The sequence below is a fragment of the Denticeps clupeoides genome, chromosome 11 (assembly GCF_900700375.1).
Source record: "Denticeps clupeoides chromosome 11, fDenClu1.1, whole genome shotgun sequence".
Taxonomy (NCBI): Eukaryota; Metazoa; Chordata; class Actinopteri; order Clupeiformes; family Denticipitidae; genus Denticeps; species Denticeps clupeoides.
The window spans coordinates 14,480,978-14,503,622 of record NC_041717.1 but is presented as its reverse complement, the minus strand read 5'-3'; the positions used below and the strand labels follow the sequence as shown (position 1 = coordinate 14,503,622).

The window sequence follows — 22,645 nt, the reverse complement described above, 5'->3', positions numbered from 1 at the left end:
GAATAACTAACACATGACTCATACAAGATTCACTGTCTGTGCATTACATGGAACTGTATAATACTGAGCTTGACCTTTTCTTTGTATTTTTTATGTGCCAGGTCACACCCTGATCCCAGTATTAATTTATTTTAGTTCAGTTCATGTGAGCTATCACTGGGCCCCTGGCAGGCCTGGAAAGAGATTCTCAGGTTCTGGGCAAGTTATTTTAACCACTAATACATGTCAGAATTTGACTAGTGTCCACTTTGAACACTTTTATGTAGGGCTGTACAATTAATCAAACTTTATTAAATAACAAGACACCAGGTGGCGAACAAAAGCATAGACCTCAAATTGTGACAGAGTGAGATTTGCCAGAAAGTGTCCCTCATTTGGGGTTGAAAAAGTTGTCAACCCTAATAGCTATAATTACACCATAGAAATATACACTAGATGTCACATTCAGCCTCTCAGTGTCAATTCCGGGTTCCAAGCTCATTCAGGGTCTGACGGTACCAGCAAAAATGCTGGACTTTTTCACCACATTCGGCTATAATAGCGAGCGAACGAAGAATCGATGCATAATATTTCCTAAGTAAGATTTTATCATCTTGTATGTTACAAAATTTTGTCTTCGACAAATAACGTTACTTATGTTCCAAACCAGAGCATCTGTCTTCCGACCCCCACCACACAAGAAAGGCTCAGCTTCCCTTGACAACGGTATTTACTGCATAGTTTGTTTGTTTTTGACAAATCTATACAACATGCCTCTCTTTATGGACCTGTCCTGTCTATAGTTATTTTTCCCAAATAACCAGGTAAATGCATGTTCATCTTTCATATTAAATATTAAAAAATTAAGTATTTATTTAAGCCAGAAAATGTTGACAGACTGTTTTTTATTGGCAAAAATCTGAAAGCCTTGTTTACTTACTATTTGTTTAAAATAGAAAGTGCAATAAAAATGTGTTTTACAAAAAAAACAATGAATAATCTAGATTACTAATAGTTAATATCATATATTAATAAAATAATCAGGATATCATAATTGTGCAGCCCTACTTTCAGGTCTTTAGAAACAGCTGCCGACTTATCTCTCATAAACGCTCCTAGATTGGAGCAGCACAAAAAAGCAAATGTAAGTCCTATATAATTCAATATAAATGGGTTGAGACAAAAACACACGCACACACACCCTAGGGTTAATTTCCCAAAACTTTCCTAAACAAAATCCACCCATCCGTCCATTATCTAAACCAATTAATCCAGGTCAGGGCCACAGAGAGGCTGGAGTCTATCCCAGAAGTCTTGGGAAGGAAGTTGGAAGTTGACCAGAGTACAGACGTTGACGTGCCCAGGATTGGACTGCGAAGTGTAGAGAGCGATCGAGCCCTGGCCACATCAGAGCACCGCCGCCATGTACACAGGCACTGCCCAGTTTATGTGAATAATGACAGTAATGTGTTCAGCAAAGAATTTTATTTACGTTCGAAACAAACTTGTTAAAACTGTACAGCAGAGCCACGTTACTGAAACAGCTGCCATTTCACGGGACACAGTACAGGAGAAAGAGATGTAGTCAAACAAACAGGTATTCATATTCATAGAAAAAGACTATTGCTCCCAGGTGTTTTTCTTTTTACAACAAATTCTTCGCTGTTTTTGGACGTTTAAATTAAACAAACGGCTAAAGAAAGAAAAATTCACATCAAGCTTAATGGACAATTAAAAAGTGCAACAAACGTCACAATTTGAAAGTCAGGTAAACTTTTGCCTCGTTCTGTCTTTACAAAATGAAACTTGAACACTTCCATTGATAAATATTAAACATACAGCAACCAGAAATATGCAAGTAACACAAGGAAGCTGCCCCTAACCCCCTCGCAAAAAACCAAACAAACAGGCATGCATTAAAAAAAAAAAAAAAAAAAAAAAACTGGTTCAGAATGGGGAGAAATGAAGGGATACATTGTGGAAGTAATATGGGACTTCTGTTTTAAATATATCTAAAATACATAGATAAAATATACTGTATTATATTGTTCTTTTACTCATTCTCCTGAAAAAAGAAAAATGTAAAACCAGTAAGAAACTTTCCCCTGGATTGTTGCAACCAAGCTTAATTAATTTAAATAAGCTTGTTCAGGAAGCATAATTTATGAATTATACTGTATGAATATAAATATAGCTCTATGTTCTTTTTCAATAAATTTATTTTAAAATAATTATTTCTAACAGCATTTGTATTTCTTAAAATCATAATTTTCTTCAGTCTTGAGTAATAAAGCATAAAATCCACAGATTATATGTCCAGAACCTGGATCTTTGTATACATATATGCAACTGAATCCTAACGAGCCATTAATTTGACAGTCAGCCTTTTAAAAGGGGTGGCTGGAAGAAACCCATTTCCTAATTTGATATCCGCCACACGCGATCCCTCTACTCAGTGCTCTGTGTATCTGCAGCAGAGAAAGAACATAAAACATTCTTTGCAAAGTACTGAATTTAGTTACATTCATCCTTATTCGTAAACTCTGCTGTATAAAGTGGAGTGTGTGAAGGAAATAAAGCAAAAAGCACCAAATCATCACCCCATGGATTCGGGGGTAATGGGACATAGACAGCACCAATCACCTGATCATTATTCTATGACCAATTGTGTCTTAATGAGTTCTGCCCAGTGATGAAATATGCTTGTGCTCTGTATCATGTCTCGCACACGCAACCTTTTTTTTTTTTTTTTTTTTATTTCCCTCAGTAGGATGCTGGGACAGCGGACTGGTAGTGAAGCCAGACTAGACGCTGCCTTACACTCATTTCTCTCCATTCTGCTAAATATGCACTATAAAAACACACTCACACATTCAATTTCTTTCGTTTCTTTTGTTTCATCATAGAGCTAGGTGTAGTAGCTAACTAAAGGTCTAGCTAGCTACCAATACGAACGGTTTAGACAAGACCCTTGAACGTGTGACAGCACTTCTGAGGCCAACAACTGTGTTTTCATCATGCACATTGAAATCAAATCCAAAGGGTGACCACAGAGCCCATGTCGGGGTTCAACAGGGGTCCACTTTGAGCACCATCAGGTTTTTACAGACGACTTTGAAAAAACAAAAAGGCTCCCGAGTTCAGTTGCGGACTGGGTGGGATCCTGGACCAACTAATTGGCACTGGTGACACGTGCAATAAGTGACCAGCCAATCAGGACACTGCAATTAATGAAGGCCAATCAGCACACAGCTCGGAAACCCAAGGACTTTTCATTTTTAAAAATGCGCTTTGCAGATCCTTCACCGGCTCAAAGTGACCCCACGTTCACATGGATTTTCTGGTCATCCCGTCATTTTTTCCCCGCTCTCTCGCCTCCTCGGAGCGTCAGTCGTCATCAACGTCGTCCCCCTCGGATTCCTCCCCTCTCCTCTCGTACATCTTGTCGCGCTGCCGCTCCTGGATCTCCTTCATCTCCTCCGCGTAGCGGCAGAAGGCCCCGCCGAACTTGCTCCAGGCTTTGAACGGGATGGTGATGGAGTTTCTGTAGCTCGGCTTCACCTCGCTGACGCGCAGAAACACGCCGTACTTGTTCGAGCCCACGTCGAAAAAGAACCGCTTGGAGTCCACCATGATGGAGGTGCCCTCGGGGAGCTCGCCGTACACCCCGGCGCAGCCGCCGCCGACCAGCTCGTCGTCCTCTCCGCCATAGTCGTCGATCAACTTGGCCAGGGCGTCGCGGAACTCGATCAGACCCTGGGCGGGGAGCGCGATCGTCTGGCCGGACTGCGCGCCGCCACCGGGGAGCCCGGCTCCACCGACGCCGAACCCGGGACCGCGGTTGACCGTCTGGCGGATCCGGAGGAACCTCCCGCGCTGGTTCTCCTTCAGGTCGAGGTAGTACTTTCTGTTCTCCCGAACCAGGAACTCGCTCTTCAGGGCCCGCCGCGGTCCGCTGTCATCCCCGCCGGACGACTGCGCGATCTGCTCGGGACTGCTGGGCCCCAGCTGGGCGTAGTGTTCAATGAAGTCCCCCAGGTAGTCACGGAACTCCGCCGCGACGGACATGGAAAGAGTCAGCCGACTTTGGAGCCACCGGCCCCGACCTCGGCGATCTTGATGAAACGTCCTTTCGAGTTCTGCTTCACGTCCAGGTAGAAGCGCTTGTTCTGGATGTCCAGGCGCTTGGAGGCCAGCTCCTGCGTCTCCTGGTCCCTCTGGTAGTGCTGGAAGCCGCCGCCTCCGCCCCCGCCGCCGCTGCTTCCACCGCGCTCACTCCCACTGTCACCATCCGCCATCTTCACCATCACCAGCAGCGGCAGCTCCTCCGTCCTCCTGCGTCGCTGCCCCCTCGGCTGGACACGCCCCCTTCCCTGCTAACGCGCGGCTGCCAGATCTCGCGAGAGTAACGCGCGGCCCGAGATCAACTCTCCCCAACTAGGCGAGGAAGGTTTTAGTGTTTCTATAAACTAGGGTTGGTATAAAATCATTCACATACCAAGCAGTAGTGTGCTAACGTATTCCAATTTTTATTACAACAATAGTCGTGCTCCCACTTTAACATTTCATTGTGAGTTTACACCGCTCTTGCTCTTTTGACATAAATGGTAAGATTTGACAAATGTAATTTCTGATTGCAGAATGCAAATTCTAACGCGCTCCCCCGATGATTCATTCTCTGATCCTTCACAGCATCGCGTAGGCGAGACCTTCAATTTATGAGAAGTTTATAAAACCCGGATCAGCTCCCTCACATGGCTTTGGTGGAGAATCTACTCACACGCCCGGTTTTGCTCTGAGGGACTAAAAAACACGTTTTAAGGTGGATGCCCAATGTTGCGAACAGGTCGGTTCACGAATAAATAGACCAGCCCACTCTTTCTTTCTGTTCCAATGTGTGACCTAAAGAGAAACAACGTTTATGCAATGTATATAAACAAAGCCCCTAACCAAAGGGTTTCTGTGAATTGAAACACGGACGGAAACGTTACGGGAACTTTATTATTTTTTAAAAACTTACAGACCAAGTATTAAAGTCTAATTTTGAAAACCATTTAATAAGATTTTTTTTACAGGTTGTGTGATCCTGTCCCAAAAATCTCTCCAGTTAAACTCCCCCATTATTATTATAATTGAACAAACACGCAATTACAGTGATGCGTGCGCACCGCGTTTAAGCTCTTTAAGCATCGGTCACATTCGTAGTAAACGAATACAGTACAACATTATTAATACTACGTAGGTTTAAATAACGTGTGTGTGTGTTTTTTTTCTTCTTCTTTCCACTCGCTGTCAGAACAGTTATGTTATTGGACGTTTTTTTACTCGATCCGTGCGCGTATGGCGCGTCCATGCGGGGGGATGGGGACTCAGCCAGCAAACGGCCACGCCATTGGCCAGTGGTCATATTTAAACTAGTAACGCCGGCGCCTATTGGCCGAGGCCTCCGGCGAGCCTGACGTGACCAGCGCTCGGTTAGTGGGGAGCTTTATTGTTCCTCTCCGTTCTGAGCCCGAAATTGATTTCGAATACCCGGATCTGCTGTCCAAAATAATTAAACGTTGAGATGGTACGCGCTTGTCGTTTCTCTTGAAGTGTTTGCGCCGGTGTTTACGGATGCACGGCTCGGAGTTACCCACGGACCCGTAGTTCACGTTTTTAAACTCACAGTTTACTAACTTAGCTCGGGTTTTGTGCGGATTCTCCGCTGCTAATGTTAGCATTAGCACGTCTTCGACTGGACGTAATGCTGAATAAAACACACGTCCCGCTTCCTCGGTTCTAGTTTACGGTCCTCGTCGGTAGATTGAGGTCGGACCGCTGTTGTTAGTAAATAAAAATATCGAAGGCTAATTTTTTTTTAAATGAAGACATAGACGCTAGTTAAAGCGCATTTGAAGATCGAGATCATCTGGCGCATCCAGGAAGGCAGCAGCTCGGTGTTCATGTGAACTTCGCTGTTCGGGAAATGTAATAATGTGGCTTCTCGCAGTTAAATCGCCAGATGCGCCACCCAACAGGACGAGATTATTGATTTTTTTATTGTTTGCAATAATTTACATGTACATATTGTGCACACGGGTATTAATTATTTTTTGGAAGTGGATTACAAAAAATCGACATAAATATCAAACTAACACTGTGCAGTGTTTTTTTGTGCGTGTTTACTCCGTGGGGCGCTTAATAATTTAATAAAAATGAAGTGTTTATCTAATTGTTTATATTTCAGCTGAAACTGCAGAGATATTTTGGTCTGAGTGTGTTGATGTTGTTCGCACCGCCAAGTTTCGTATCTTGCTTTTCGTTGTTTGTGTGTATGATGGCAGAGTTTTAAAATGTCTATTGGCGGGACATGTTTAAAAAAAAAAAAAAAAAAACGCATCTGCTGCAGTTCTGTTTTTTTTTTTTTTTCTCGAGCCACAGGGCTGACGTCATCGTGAATAATGTATTATTATTATTTGTAGTTGGGGGGCATCGTGCGTAGTTTGAAACTGAGAAATGATTGTCTGATTTTGACAATTCCTTTCAGGCTGGTGGAAAGGCTGGGAAGGACAGTGGCAAGGCCAAGGCTAAAGCAGTATCGCGCTCACAGAGAGCTGGTCTGCAGGTACCTGGGTCATCTGGCTTGAGATCTGTTATATAATAATAATTGTGGCATCTTGATGGTGATTTATGATGTTGAAAAGAATGTGGTCTGAGTGAGTGTTGTCTTTAAGAAATGAGGAATCTGGCATTTAGATGCACTTTTAACATTCCCCCCCCCCATGCAGTTCCCTGTGGGTCGTATCCACAGGCACTTGAAGACCCGTACCACAAGCCATGGTCGTGTTGGGGCTACAGCGGCGGTGTACAGTGCTGCCATCCTTGAATATCTCACAGCTGAAGTAAGCTACATAAAAAGTTAACGTACAAACCTAATCTTCGTAAAACTCCGACTTGGATCTGAAATTGCTTGCTGTCTTTCTTGACTCTCTCAGGTACTAGAGTTGGCGGGGAATGCCTCTAAGGATCTGAAGGTGAAGCGTATCACCCCTCGCCACTTACAGCTGGCCATCCGTGGGGATGAAGAGTTGGACTCCCTCATCAAGGCCACTATTGCTGGTGGTGGTAAGTGAGAATTTATATATATATTTTTTTCTCCCCAGTTTTATCCATTTTTAAAAATTGTGTGTTCTAACCCACGCCATTTATTATTTCCCCCCAGGTGTGATCCCTCACATCCACAAATCGCTGATTGGAAAGAAGGGCCAGCAGAAAACCGCATAGTTGTTCTTGACCTGGACTATTAAGCTCTCTTATTCGGACTGAAACGACCAGTTCATGTTCATTTTTTAAAAAATAATATTAATGTTATAGCTAACAGCAATTGTTAGATTTTTGTGTTTATTGTTGCTTTCCCAAATTGTTGTGACAAATCCCTTGAAATTGTATGTTATTTTAGATTTACAGACAGGTAATCTCTGTTAAAGCGTGGCAGAATAATTTGTTTGATTTGGCCGGGGCTTCAGAAATGTTTTATACTGGAAGTGTTAAAAAACAATTTTATATAAAACTCGACTGTTGTCCTTTATTCTTCTGTGCAACCTATGGTCTATTTTCAAACACATCATGGTTTAAAGTAATATGGTAATGAACGTTTTCATTCACGTTCACGTACAAATGAACATTGAGATTAAGAACCAACCTAATTATGTACATGGCAGGTCTGAAAGCGTTCTGTAAGTATCGCCTCCTGGGCCACGAATGTGAGCCCCTGTCCTAATATTTACAATTACATTGGAAACACAAACTATATTCTAGATGTGAAAGTGAAGTGATTGTCATTGTGAAACACTGCATCACAGCACATGGTGCACACAACACAATGTGTCCTCTGCGTTCAACTTGCCACCTTCGTGGGCAGCCATGACAGGCTTCCTTACCCGCTTGGCCACCACTGCCTTGATGTCTTTGTATGATATAATTTTCCCATTTACTGAATATAAATGAATATACAGAATAATGTACAGTTTCTTAAGACTTCCAATTTCCAATTCTGTATACATTTGAATGATTTAAAGACATGTTCCTTTAGAGGGCGCTACACACCTCCGTAACAAAGTCCTATGTGTTATGGTGGTGTCATTTTCGAATGAGAACATTTCTTCGTTTACATTAAGGTATTTGGCAGTTGCAGTGTGTAACTGACACTATTCAGTTATTGACAATATAATAGAAATGAATGCATTCATATTCCTTATAGTAGTCATGGACAAAGTGGAAACTATAAACAAACAGGCGTCATGTGTAAAAAAAAACATGAAAGAAACCACATCTTTTTTTCTTTTGAAAGTATTTCATATATTGTATGTAGTACTTATGGATGTGTATAGAATTTTAAGATCTATTGTGTCAAGGTGTCTATTTTTCTTCCCCAATTTTCTGTAACATCATTTGTGTGTTTTAAGAGCTTTGATTCGCAACCCAGAGACATGTGACATGACATGTAAATGGGGGCATATGCGCCAGGAAGGGCATCCGCCATAAATCACTATACAAACTTTGATGTTCAGGACTTTTTTTAGGACTGAGTTTTAGGAACTAATTTTTCTTACCATGTACATTTACATCTTTTGCATGTATTACCACAAGTGCTACAAGCTCATTTAATTATTTCATTTTCAATCACCACTGAATCTCTCGAATATAAATATTTTTCATAGTAACACATGAGAAACACCAAATGACTGATTAGTCTGCATTAAGTTGCCATAGATCTACATTTATACATTAAAATAGAAAAAACTTTTCGTGGTGCATTAAAATTGCAAATCAGACATCAAAATATGTCATCATAAGAGAATAAAAAAAATAGGAAAATATATGTATTCAAAATCTAACACATAGAAATCACAAAAGAATGGTAAATCTACATAAATAGCTAAACATACCTTTTACACTTACGCCCATAATTTTTACCAGTAACTTCAGTGCAGTTGTTGAATACACAAAATACAGCCCTAAGCAAACGGATGCATGTCATATTAATTCCATATAAGGCCAATTTTTATTATAATTATTGTTGTTGGATGTAATGCCCAAAATATATCTTTAGTGCCCAAGTGCTATGGTATCAGCATATAGATGACTGTTCTAAAGTGGTGTTAAGTAGTAGGCACTACATCTAACCGTCACTCGTTGACTACTGGACGTCAGCACTGAGTTAATGAGATAAAGGCTTTCCATGGCCTCCCCTACATGTAATAATTCTTGTGTAGTCAGTAGCCATGATGGTAGTGGACACCACAGCCTCAGCAGAAAACAACACACTTTCGGCCTCTGTCAGGAACGCCAGAGCTAGATGTATCTCCCAGTTCCCAGATATGGGTTCTGCTTGCATTCCTTGGTCCACTGGCCCAGCGTCTCCGTGTCAGCACCAGGGGAAGGTGTGACCCACCAGCTTGAAGAAGCGCTGGTTTGGCTCTCTGAGGAAGTGGCAGAGTTTGTGGAAGGCCTGTCGGCTGAGCGGGGCATGTGGTCGGCCCTTGGACTCGTCCAGGCATTTGTCGTGGCCGGCGGAAAGCAGGCAGTAGAAGCCCTTGGTGGAGTTGAAGTAGAAGTTGGATGCCTCAATGTGTGATGGGAGATCCAGGAAGCGCTCAGCCTTCTGCAGCTCGGGGAAAGGGTCCCGAATCAGAGCCTCTCCATCCACCACATGGATCTGCTGGCGGGGGAAGAAGGACAGCCACCGCTGGAGATGGAGGTGGTAGAGGCTGCGCTGCAGGGCTTTGTAGCTGGGGTCAATATGGCCATTGGGCAGCAATAGTAGCTCCTCCAGAGGCTGGTAGGACTTGTGGCGCTGTAACCGGTTGTGCAGCACCTGGGTGTAGTCCGAAACTAGCCTCTCTGCCGGGTCACGGACAATAAGCAGCAGCCGTACCTCAGGGTTCATCTCCCAGATGCGCTGTGGAACCAAAGGGGCTGTGAAGTACCCGGGGGTCTTCTCCACTGTCAACTGCCCAAGCGACGTGAACGGCATCTGTGCACGGTACCAGGTCTGACCCCGGTGGTAGTTCTCATCCAGGTTAAAATAATGCACCTCTGCTTTTGCCACCTCCACATCTGGGTGGAGGTTCAGCATCTCCAGAAGGGCCCGGGTGCCGCCCTTGCGTGCTCCGATGATTATGGCACCAGGTAGGCGCTGGGCTGTGGTGTTCATGGCAGAAGGTGCCTGGGACGTGGGGGAGGTGGAGGAGGAGCGCAGCTCCTGCAGACAGACATGCAGCTGGGTGTGGAGAAGCAGCAGCAGCAGGAGGGCCAGGAACAAAGTCCACAGCATGATGATCTTCAGACTAAAGTGCGCAGTCACATGCACTCCAATGACACTCCTCACAAATGTTACCTGAGAAAAGGAAAATACTCTTTTGAAAATGTTTTACATATATTCTCACTTAAAACACCTATTCTCAAAGACATAGTGGAGCTGGTCCAACATTCACAATAGACTTTGGAGGTCAAAGGACACTGTGATATCCATAACACTGCTATAGAATGTCTACAGATTGAGTGTGGTTCGATTAGAGTGTGGTTCAAGTTCAAGTTGAAGGTCAATGTGCATTAATTTGGACTAATTGTATTAGATTTTGATGATCAAAGGTCATGGCCACTCCAAGTTGCCTACACTGTGGCTCAATGGTTACTATTAAACGGAATTTGTTTGGGGCAATAGTTCTGGTTTTATAGCTATTACTCACACCGTGCAAGTGTATGATGTTCTTTGGGTATATAGATGCATTCAAGGACTTACTGGCAAAATTGCCCTTCAAATCATTTACATTTATACCATTTATCAGGCGCCCTTATCCAGAGGGAGTTACAATCAGTAGTTACAAGGACAGTCCCCCTGGAGCAACTCAGGGACACAATGGTAGTAAGTCTGGTTTAAACCTGTGACGTTTTTGGGCTTCTGGTTTACAGGCAAGTGTGTTATGCAATATTTTTATTATTTTTAGTCAATTTATGATTGATCAGTCCCACATTATTTAACTCCAACTTGAGTTTATAGTCAAAGCTAAAATTGTTTAATATTAAATTCTGCTCCTGTAATTTATACAGCAACTGAACCAGACTAGTAAACAACAATGGCCTGAGGGTCATGCGGGATGGGTGTTTCAGAGTGAATTAATTAACTTTGGGAGAAAAACAGAGGAAGCCTTTCCATTAAATATTAATGAACAAAGCATATTTGCTCCCAGAACTCCTACAGAGGCCTTGGATCTCCTTTCTCCTCAAATACTACAGTATCTTAAACCTTCGGCTCACACTTGGTACACTGCCCCCTGGAGGGTGGGGTGGACCCATAACAAGTGATAAAATGGGTTTAAATAGTTTATATCACTATTGATTTATTTATGTGTGACCCAGGACTGTTTTAAACAACCTGGCCTTGATTAAAAAAAGATCCTGTTGTGGTCAGCAAAGTCCTGTGTGTTTGCACGTGGCCCTGAAGGAAATTCTTTGAAGAAAGAACATTGGTCTTTCTGTCTGTTGCCTTTGAATGAATATGCTGGGCAATGTTATTAAAAATAAGCCAAATCTCCAAGCCCTTCAAAATGATGTTGCTTTAGCAACATGCCACTGAAGCAGTGGTGGCCTAGCGGTTAAGGAAGCTCCCCCTGTAATCAGAAGGTTGCCGGTTCGAATACCGATCTGTCAAGGTGCCACTGAGGTGCCACTGAGTAAAGCACCTTCCCCACACACTGCTCCCCGGGCGCCTGTCATGGCTGCCCACTGCTCACTCAGGGTGATGGGTTAAATGCAGAGGACAAATTTCACTGTGTGCACTGTGTGCTGTGCTGCCATGTATCACATGTGACAATCACTACACTTTATTTTAATTATTACTTATTTTTCGCTAATGAAAAAAACCCCAGAAAAGCTCACTGTTTTTATGCACTTTGTATTTGCCTTTTTCCTTAAATAGTACAAACTGCACTTCAATCACTGGTGCCAGGGGCCATAATGGATAGTTCTATGGCCCTTGTTCTCCATGACCTTCCAAATATTATGCAGGTCTGAAAATGGCTCCTTCATTACCTCTCTATGTCTTGCTGCTCTTGTTATTGTACCAACACATCCCTATGTAGCCAGTGCCATTCGTTTGTTTGCTTGTCTGTATTAATTTGCCAGAACAATGGCCACGTCCAACAGGTGCCCTTGTTCCTGTGTTCCTGGCATAATTGCACCACTGGGGAAACAATATCAAACCTCGACGTCCCCCGTCTCGCACTGGGATTTCCACGCCATCTCTGACTGTGCGTGGCGTCGGCAACATCATCAGTGCCATTATGACCATTACAAGCATCATCAATTCCCCCATTATGGCAGATGTGGCTGCCTAACGCCCCTGAGAGTTTACTACCTGCTCTTCATGTGTACGCCTGCTTCTGCAGCTCAGACTACGAGTAGCTCCATTTTCAAATAAAGATTCTGCATACAGGGACCTCCCTACTTAAGCACTGGGTAACACACTCGCCTATGAAGCAGAAGACCCAGGTTTAAACCCCACTTACTACCATTGTGTCCCTGAGCAAGACACTTAACTCTGAGGGTCTCCGGGGGGGACTGTCCCTGTCACTACTGATTGTAAGTCGCTCTGGATAAGGGCGTCTGATAAATGCTGTAAATATAAATGTACATAATTCATTTACTACTGCATTTAATAAGGATTCCAAAGGAAAGCAGAAGACCATTATGACAACATATAGCCATTAATGTCAAGTTATAATTTTGAACGAGGGTAGAAAAGACAAACCACTCTTAGTTTTTTAAGGCTGTACAGATGTTCAGAGTACACCAGCGCAACCTTGCAGAGAACAGACTAATGGAGATGGAGGCATAGGTAAATCCTTTTGCTGATGCGAGTCTCTTGTATACCATCAGTGGGTGATTGTGTTGAATGTGAGGTGTTTGCTAACCCTTTGCAACTCTTATTTCTTCAGACAGATACAAGAATGGCAATGCAAAGCAGTGTATTTGGTGTAACAACATTTCCACTCACTGTTCTTTAAATTCGTGGTCTGTGAGATTTCCCTCCCCCCTTAATTATGGTTTGTTACCAATCATAAGGGGTTCTCTGAATTTTTGTTCCTTCATGGTAAGGTGTCCCTCTAATATTGAAACTATAAGAGAACAAGTTTTAAAACTGAGGAACAGATTCCATTCTTGTCCCTAATTGTGCAGGAAAAGGCCGTCATCACATGCAGATGGAGGCCAGCTCAGCAAGTTAGCTTTGCTTAATGAAGCTCATACGAGACAGACCCTGCTCTTTATTGCCTCTGCTGATTGAATGATCCTTGCGACTTCAGTTTGCCCGAGTGGAAAGAACATGCACTCTAACAAAACCGTCAGGCTGCCACCGAAGTGTAAAGACTCCATACGGAAGACAGGGACAGCTGCTACATCTCTCTCTGTGTGAGATCAAGAAGCGTGAGCCTAATTTGAAGACGTCTTGCAATTACATGTCTGCATATTACATTTCTGGAAACAAAGTCAAATGCATTGGCAGGATAGTTAAACCAAAACCAAAGAATCATATTTCACTTACAGACAGATGAAGGATAAACATGACAAGCATCAAACAAAGGATGAAAAAAAAAACAATAAAGAAGACCAAGAAACAACCAGAGAGTAAAGTCTGAACCATGTCTGAACCATGTCAAACTGAAGAACTGTGAGGAACTGAGAAGAAAAAAAGAGACTAGGGATGAATCTATTAACACTTTTTGTCTACACATGCATTGCATGTAATCTTTGTATTTTATGTAGGTACCTTATTATAAAATGCAGTTACTGAATAATAAACAGATACTGTCCATGGTGCTGAATCCTGTGAAAGTGATTGTCACACGTGATACACAGCAGCACAGCACACAGTGAAATTTGTCCTCTGCATTTAACCCATCACCCTGAGTGAGCAGTGGGCAGCCATGAGCGGGGCATGTGGTGCATGGTGTGTTGCATTATTTTCAGAATGGTGAAATTCAGAATTTAGTTTTTTTCTGTGAAAATATCTCTATGTGTCTCGTTCAGATTGACATCCTGTAATTCTTTGTTCATTTAAATCTTTTTCATGCAACCCTGAGCTTGTGTTACTTGCTGGTAATATTGGCTAATCACTGGTTTCGATGTATTTTTAAATAGTATGTGTTCAATCTTTAAATTCTTGAAACTTACATTCAGCTATTATATTCAGGTTATTGTTAGGCTATTGTTTACATTTACATTTACAGCATTTTTCAGACGCCCTTATCCAGAGCGACTTACAATCAGTAGTTACAGGGACAGTCTCCCTGGAGCAACTTAGGGTTAAGTGTCTTGCTCAGGGACACAATGGTAGTAAGTGGGATTCGAACCCGGGTCTTCTGGTTCATAGGCGAGTGTGTTACCCACTAGGCTACTACCACCCTTTGTTTGAAATTTCTATTCTATATTTAATATATTTGTGATAATTTATCATGAATATGCCCTTGATCCAACAATAGCATAAACATGTCATACATCAGGGAATGTCAGTGATGGCCCTAAAGTGCTTACTTAATTAGGGTCAGGTGTTCATTATCAAGCTAACGATGCGAGTGGCAGGTAGGAAGCACAATGGGCATGGATGAGAAAATGTGGAGCAGTGGGCCTCCAGGAAAAGGGTGGAGGCTGGAGAGGCTTTGTTTTACATGATCCCCTTTGTTATTCACGTGTCTGCACTGCTGTATGTGCGTGTGTAAGTGTGTGTGTGTGTGTGTGTGTGTGTGTGCGCACCGTCTGATTAGTAATTCATTCCATTTGTGCGGATTACTCATCTCAGAGAGAGGGCAGCTTCATGGTGGAGTGTGTGAAGAAGGTGCTGCTTGTCGTTACAGCAGGAGGTCTCCCATGAAAGTACGTGTGTGTGAGGCTGATCTCTCTGACTTTTCGGTGAATCGGGTCTGTTGGTTGGTGATAAAACCAGACGCATGCACACACATGCACACCACATGCAACTGCACACATAGCAACAAAGGATCAACATTACTGACTCTTTAAATATGATGGGTAACATTGGACCGTGCTCAAAAGGATGTAAAAATAATCTTTTTTAATTTTAAAAGGATATGATTACTTAATAATAGGCTCTTAAAAAATATTATTACTTCACAAATATACTTTATATAAAGTACAAATATGTACTTTATCTAAAAATTCTGAAATGTTTAAATGAAAAAATGTTTTAACTCAAAATGACATTTAATACACGGACACACTGTTTTCAATTTCAAAATTAAAATTTTAAACGCATTATGTATTTAATAATGGACATTATTAATTTAAAGATGGACATTATTATCTTCAGATTGAAGATTTTTCATTACGTAGACTTCTGTCATATTAATTGTTAAATCAAATGTTGTTAAATTGTTAAACCTACTTGAAATTCATGCCATGCATGTTTTAAGTTATCTCTGGATGGGTAAGAAATATTCAATTAATGTGCTAAAATATTTTTTTTCTTTCATGAGAGCTTGGCAATAGTGTCTGTCATGAGAACAGTATCTTACATTAAGCCATAATTAAAAGTTTCTGTTACTATATATTATAAATAAGTGTATGACTTGTACCTTCTGATCAGTGGGTCTGGAACGAGGATGATGAAAGGCTCATGTGGCTGGTGAGGCGAGAGTTCAGCAGCTGCCACGAGGGGCCAAAGAAAGCCTTTCTGAGGACTCCTGCGCCAGGGAAATGGAATGTGAGTTGGGATGATGTGTGAAGATTTGATCTCTTTTTTTTTTTAGAGGGAAATGCAGAGGGAAAAGCCTGTGAAGCTCTCTGTAGATAAGGGCCTTAAAAGACCCCTCTCAGTCCTCTCCACAGAAAGTGACCTTCGCTAAATCTGTACGGCTTTCTGCACAGAGATGTCCAGCTGGGTTTCAAATTAGACTCTTTATGAATCTCCATAAGCCCTCCTCCCTTCCGCAACACCCTTCTGGATCCTCTTCATCCTCAACGGTCCAGTCTTGGACCACATTTATTCAGCAGGGTGACCGACCAGTCTGTCTCAGAGCCGACTGTTTTCACCCCTGTTCAAATTATAATTTGTGTATAATAATCAATAAATCCATGGCCTATCCTGATCATTTTCACTACTCACTGTACATGCTGATTGGTGTTACAGATTTTTTGTCCTTGTGACACACAGCGCACAACGAAATTTGACCTCTGTGTTTAACCCATCTCCATGTGAGCAGTGGGCGGCCATAAAATGTGCCCGGGAAAACAGTGCCACGCTAGGCCACAACTGCCCCAACATAACTCGGTTGCATTTGCTGGGAATTAGACAGAAAGACAAAGACATGTAACCCTTAATTAGATTAGTCCATAACGTAATACTCAAGCCGAACAGAGTGATTTTTGACACAGCACTTGTCTTGTTTTCCAGTCTAGTACCCTCTACACATTCACATACCATCTTCTCTCAGCTGCTCAAGCTCGGAAATTGAGACGTCTGGAGTGTGTGTGGGTGGGTGTCGCTCTATGCAAAGCACAGTGAAATTGGTTGTAGCAGCTCTTCATTCCTAATAGCAGCGCTGACGGGAGCCGTCCCGCTCCTGCACCCATCAAAGAGTACTGGGCCAACAGGGTTTGACAGGCAAATCGCTTCATAATTTGGGAGAGAGGGCGGGGGGTACGTTGCGAGGTGTCTGCTACAAGTCTCTTTCTAACTCCGGGGTACGGAACTCAATCCGCACTCAATTTTGTTGCACGTCGGCGTCGAAGGGAAAGTCAATACATGTGTCTGTGTAGGCGGGGGGGGGGGGGGCGATGGGAGCCGATGGGCATGTTAGCAGTAATCAGCTGCCCTACAGGGTGTTTTGCAAATGGGGGCAAAGCAGCAGATGCCCAGTCAGTCCTTCCTGGTCAATAACACTGACGGACAGTGAGCCTCGGCTGACGGACACTGAACCTCGGCTAGCACTGATGAGGTGCTGCTAATGGCGGAGGGCAGATTAGCGAGGACGTAATGTGGAGGAACAATGGAAACTGATTTATGAAGAGATGGTAAGGATCTCGTCTGACAAACACTGGTTTAAAGTTGCTGATTCCGGAAGACCAGCTGTTAATCGATTACAATTAAAGGGTGGAGAGGTCTGGAAAATCCTGACCAGGAATGGAACCTAGTGACCATTTTGTCAAGCAGCCGAGAGAGCAGACGAACAAGTGAATGACTTTGAGGTGCTAACCGTACCAGGCGGCTTTATGAACCTGCTCTCGCTATGGCAACCATTCATTAGGTTGACCTCAGGTGGGGTCCTCCCACCGGGGTGAGGGAGTTTGGGAAGGGGAAGGTGCGCACATTTCCTTTCCTGCTAGAGCCATGTCTGTGCAGATGATGCCACAGTTGGCGCTCGGCTGCAGCCAAATGTTGGACAAATAAGACAGACGGCGTTTCTGCTGTGTTGTGGACTTGATGCTTACAAACTGGCTGAATTTGAACTCTTTGTCTGCTGAATTTTTATCCTCTTGAGGGCTAATATTGTGCAGACGACCAGTTCATGCCTTTAGTCCATGCATTTATTGTGTGAAATATTAATAATATATTTAAAATTGCATTAAAATGTCTCCAGTGTTGACCCCTTGAGTTAAACCCCCTTTAAATCTTAATAAGCCTCCTCTTTATTTATGTTTAGTTATGTTTAATGAATGCAGTAGCTAAACGGAATAAATACTTGGAAAGGAGTGAGAGGTGTGAAAGATTTAGCATTCCATATCAATGGCCAAGTTGGCAGGCTCTGAATGCTTTGTACTCATGTCAGATCAAACAATGTAACCCAGAAAGTGAGGGGCACATTATGCAAAAATTCTGGGGTCATGTCTCATGGAGGGTATATTGCTGCTAAACAAGAGATTATCAGCCACAGAAGGCCACAAAATTGGTTTCACGCCCATTCTTGAACCTCCAGACTAGACGGTGGGTCCGACAGTGTGGGGATCGGTGCCCAGAGCAGCAGGTGTGGGTGCTGGGTCCCTGCTCCCCTTTCACACTGCCTGCCCTCGTCACTGCAGATGTTTGGTTCCAGTCTTTGTTGCTTCCCAATGGTGCTCAGCTTGTATTCCGAGTCGGACGATGCTCAGAATGAGAGAAATGCTGCATCTGAGCAGTTACCGCGTGTTTTGGATGATGTGACATACTAATGGAGCAGGATGGTGGGACATATGCCCCGAGTCACTGAGTTTGGCTTGCTGAGAGGGACAGATCCTGATCTGTTGTACTGCATGTGCATGTGCATGTGCAGTGTGTGTTTTTTAACATGTCACAAAAACGTCACTTGGATACTGAGATAAAGGCAGCTATACAGTTAGCCATTGGTTTGTAAACACTTAAGATTCAGTTTACGAGATCCTAATGTGACTTAAGGTTATGTCCCAGGACCTTTGATATTCTTTTAGTAAGCTTTGCAGCATTACCAGCTAAGCAAAAAACAACCAATGCTTGGCAGAATGGTGTGCCTCTGTTGAAAACTTTTAAACCCACTGATAACTTGATTGCACTATGACACCAGGCCCTAATTGAAGCTCGCCAAAAATCATTAATAATGACTGACCCCCCACACGTTTTTCACCACAACGTTCTCTTTCACACACTACCCAACACATGAGCTTGAATGAATGAATCTTCTAAGCATCCCATAATGCAATGGAGAACCTGGAGTTTTGACTGAATTGTGATAATGAAGTTTTCACTCAGTTGCACAACTGGTTCACCAGCTGGCTTTGCACTCCAACCTGGTCATATTGTCTTTTTGGACACATATAACACAAAGACATGCAGGAAAGTTCAACCAGACCAAATGATCATCGGTCTCCAGACGCCCCCATTGTGGGCTTAACGGAGGTGTCTAACTCTGATGGCTGAACAGGTGTTGTCTGCTAATTGAAGCGTTGTGTGAAAAATAGCCATTGTCGACCTCATGCTGCTGGATGACCGAAAAGCAGGGAGGAAAATCACCCAAGGCAGAAAAAGAAGACGGAGAAAATGTGCTTCCTAATGAGCCATGAGGAGACCGGAACGAGAGCTGCACAACAGGAGCTATTTTTTTTTTTTCAGGCGCAAGCGTTCGTCCTTTCGCGCACAGGGTGAGATAAATAAACAACTGGTACTCCCCAGCAGCACGGTTTTTCTGGGAAGTTTTCCGGAGCAACAATCTGGCCCTGGACAGGATCAATAGGATCCTGAACAGGAAACCCTTCTCCCAGGCAATGGCAGTTTGGAGTGTGGCGAGCAGTCTGAATTGACAGCAACATCCACACACAGTTTGTGTAATGAACTCTGAGCCAGAGTGGCCGATGGTGACAGGCGCCTCTCCTTTAGCAATGTGGGTGAAGCGGGTGGACACATTAGTGGGGGACTGTGATTGACTGGGCCCTTACTTATAACTGTGTAAATTGGTTCCTGCGCAAACTCCTCCGCCTGGAGATTAATAGACAATTAATGTCACAAATGCTGACAGACATGACCCAGATCAAGGGCCTTTTTTGTGGAGCCCCCCCGGCATCAAAGGTCCGCTAATGGTGACGATGGGGGAGGAAAAAGAAGCAAGAATGCCTCATACATGGTAAGTGACATGGTGGAGCTCCTTTATGCTCAATTGGTACCGCAATGAAGAACATGCACACAGAGTACAGTACAGAGTACAAATTTATAAGAATTTAAAAAAAACTACATAGTAAGGACACAGTAAGGACAGTCTTAAAGAATCTAAGGCTAACTGCTGGACCTCCAGCTACCTGTGTTTAGGGGCCAGAAGTTAATGAACCTGTTGACACAGAAGATATAAAATGTTCATGAAATTTAGTTGTGACTTTGAATTACCTTTAGGATTAAAACGAATTTGGTGCCAGGTACAAACCACAGGGGAATGATTAAAAGAAAGTTTACAATGTCATTGGTACAAAAAGGAGTTAAAAAGTGTTTGGTCCAAGTGACAAGGATTCGTTCACTTTAAAGTAATGTATTTATCACAGAGTGCAATGACACAAGGCAACATGGGGACACCAGACAACCCATAAAAATGATGCACTGACCAGCAAAACGTTTTACAAGGAGTGGGGGCATATCTGCAGCAATGGAATGATCCTGCTTTTCATTTCTTTATTTCTTTACCTGACTTGAATATGGACGTTATGTAGCCTGGGGTATATAGTAAGGGAAGTGAGAAAAAAAAAAACACTTTTTTTCAGCCACATTTCACTGTTAGTTTATCTATGTACTTATGTAGTTATTTATTTAGTGATCATTGTGGTATTTACTTGCTGCATAACACTTTTCTGTTTATTTTGTAATTAAATAAGTAAAACAATTATGCACCGGAGGTCACAGTCCCTGAACCTAGATATTCAAAAACAGGTCAAACAGGCCAAATCTGCCAAAATGATATAAATATACAACATGACCTGTTGTTTCAGACATCTATGCAATTATTTGCTGTAGTTAATGTGCTTCGGAAAAGTGCCCTTTAGAAACCAGAGGCCAAATAGTCAAATAAAGCGTCCCTTATTCCCACGTTTGTGCCTATATGCGCCATAAAGCGGGTGCAGCCAGTGGGTTAGCAACCCCCTTGGTTGAGTTTACAGAGAGTAAACAAACATTTTTGTCACTAATGAGTGCTGATGCTTTTAGCAATTACCTGGAGTTATCTGTTATTTTTCATGTAGGGCTTTGAGATGGAACATTTTCTGACACGCATTTTTGATCGGATTGCACTGTCCTGGCTTTTAGTTTTCTTTTGCTGCTGACACGATTATGTAAATTGATAAATTAATAAAGCATTTTTATTTAGATGTTTTGTTCTTAATGAGCAAGTGGTCTAAAGTGCAAATCCTAAGTTATGTGAATCATTAAATATGAAAAAATGTTCTTCTCCATTATACTAATGCATGTTAGTATCCTAAATTGTCAGAATTCATTCTTTCCTCTACATTTAAGCTGTTTTAGTCTTGACGACTGTGTCGATTGGCGGTCGTAATAAGCCGTTTATGAGTGGTGAGAGGCGGCCGGCCGGGGAACCTGGTTGAGTCCATGCGACTCGTAGCACTTTGAGGACGTGCACTTTGCCCATAAATAATGTCATGCATAATTCATACAACCACCCCCCCCTCCACCTGTTAATGCCCCTAATGTACTTAAGCCCCCGTAATGCACCGAGGTGCTGCGGCAGACCTGTCGACTGCTGCATGAAGTGAGGGAACATATGAGTTCACATCAACTCTAATTCACGCATTATCTACCTCATCTGGTGTGTGCCAATGCATCGTCCTACGCCATGAACCCCACATTGAGGACTGCTGGTGAAACAACCCCACAAAAATTACGGCAGGCTTAAGCGCACGGACGCTTCATTTTACGACGCTGTCTTCCTGTCTCTCATCCTGATTAACACTAAGCACTTGAGGGATGTTCCAGAGTAACTGAAGATATGACCTAGATAAACAGAACACTGATTGCAGAATAAACTTTGTTTATTACATTTTAATAGGCTTTGTTATGATAAATTTATGTCAATTCATAATGAATTGAAATGCCCTCAACGGCAGTAGATCATTGTGTTACTCCGAACCATTATTCTCCTAAATTAGAGTTGCTCAATGAAAATAGCTTAGTCTCATTACTTGAGGTTTCATTGCTGCGGTGGTGCCTGGAGGTGGTGCCTGGGTCAATCTTCACCCCCTGCACTTAGTCACAAGCTCCATCACTCAATCACTCTGCCTGACACCCAGAGTTCTCCCTACACAAGCGGGTGGGTAGTTCAAGAGTTCAGCTGGACTCTTGGGAGAGACAACAGGAGACACCGAGACGGATGGAGGAGGTACCGGGGGCTTACCTGCGTGCTCAGGTCTGAATCTCCGGCTCCTGAGCAGCCCTTTCAGATGCTGTTCTTCGCGGGTGGTCTGCTTCGTCCGCCGCTCCTGCCTTGGCTCTCGACTCCTCGGTTCTCTTGTCTGTGGGTCTGGTTCCTCCGGAAGGAGCGGTGGTTTTGTCAGGGCGAGTGCGTGAGAGAGGGAGGGAGAAGGAAGGAGTGAGCCAGTCTGTGTTGCCGGGTGTCTACTGGAGGGTGTGTGTGTGAGTGTGTGTGTGTCACTAAGTGAGTGACTGAGTGAGAGAGTAAAGCTCATACAAATACACCAACCCTCAGGGAACCCCCCCAACACACACACACACACACACACACACACCCCTCCTCTCTCTGTCAACCCCTCACTCGCTTTTCTTTCTCCTTTTTCTCTTCTCCTCTTTGTTTTTATCCCCCGTTCTCTCCTCGTGTCGAGGTATTTGCATTTGGACGTTCTGCACCGTACCTCCGATTTGTATTTTGGGGGATTTTCTGCAGCCTTTGCGTTCCCATTGATGTGCAGCCTGTTGTGGGGTTAGAATATATTTAGAATTCTATAAGCAACTTATAGAAAGCAGCCACCCAAACGAGAGCGGCTCAGGTCTGGGTGTTGTTTTATGTACACGTTGTTACTGCCTGCATCTCCTGAATGATCGGCTTTCTTCAGAACTTTTGGGCTTCATGGAACTAAAGCACTTGAGGGCATTTTCTACATGTTTTTGCAATTTACAGTTAAGTACACACATAGGTAGATAGATGGATGGATATTT

At 43.1% G+C, this 22,645-nt stretch overlaps 4 protein-coding genes across 7 annotated transcripts in view; 2 read left to right on the top strand and 2 right to left on the bottom strand.

The window, feature by feature from the left end:
- Window positions 1-1,445: 1,445 nt before the first annotated feature.
- Window positions 1,446-4,322, bottom strand: LOC114799004 (transcriptional activator protein Pur-beta-like). Its single transcript, XM_028995079.1, is given in 2 exon segments — window positions 1,446-4,064; window positions 4,067-4,322. Coding segments are annotated over 2 exon segments (918 nt in total). The 5' UTR covers window positions 4,287-4,322; the 3' UTR covers window positions 1,446-3,366.
- A 1,088-nt stretch (window positions 4,323-5,410) lies between these two features.
- h2az2a (H2A.Z variant histone 2a) lies at window positions 5,411-7,531 on the top strand. Its single transcript, XM_028995082.1, has 5 exons — window positions 5,411-5,548; window positions 6,509-6,586; window positions 6,750-6,863; window positions 6,957-7,086; window positions 7,184-7,531. Exons 1-5 carry the CDS (start codon window positions 5,546-5,548, stop codon window positions 7,243-7,245), a joined length of 387 nt encoding a protein of 128 aa, XP_028850915.1. The 5' UTR covers window positions 5,411-5,545; the 3' UTR covers window positions 7,246-7,531.
- A 1,188-nt stretch (window positions 7,532-8,719) lies between these two features.
- hs3st1l2 (heparan sulfate (glucosamine) 3-O-sulfotransferase 1-like 2) lies at window positions 8,720-22,394 on the bottom strand. 3 transcript variants are annotated; one of them, XM_028995081.1, is made up of 3 exons: window positions 21,867-22,394; window positions 15,609-15,716; window positions 8,720-10,360 (listed from the first exon to the last, which is right to left on the bottom strand). In XM_028995081.1, the coding sequence occupies exon 3, from the start codon at window positions 10,295-10,297 to the stop codon at window positions 9,389-9,391; it is 909 nt and encodes a 302-aa protein (XP_028850914.1). In that variant the 5' UTR covers window positions 10,298-10,360; window positions 15,609-15,716; window positions 21,867-22,394; the 3' UTR covers window positions 8,720-9,388. The 3 variants fall into 3 exon arrangements, 2 of the variants coding, with proteins under 2 accessions (XP_028850914.1, XP_028850913.1); XR_003751167.1 differs by lacking the exon at window positions 8,720-10,360 and adding an exon at window positions 14,351-14,993; XM_028995080.1 differs by lacking the exon at window positions 15,609-15,716.
- The window catches only part of LOC114799003 (protein transport protein Sec24C), a 28,999-nt gene continuing 23,310 nt past the window's right edge, over window positions 16,957-22,645 (top strand). For both annotated transcript variants that reach the window (XM_028995078.1, XM_028995076.1), the window contains exon 1: window positions 16,957-17,046. In XM_028995078.1, the coding sequence (XP_028850911.1) occupies window positions 17,044-17,046 (3 nt within the window). In that variant the 5' untranslated portion in view covers window positions 16,957-17,043. The remainder of the gene's footprint in view (window positions 17,047-22,645) is intronic.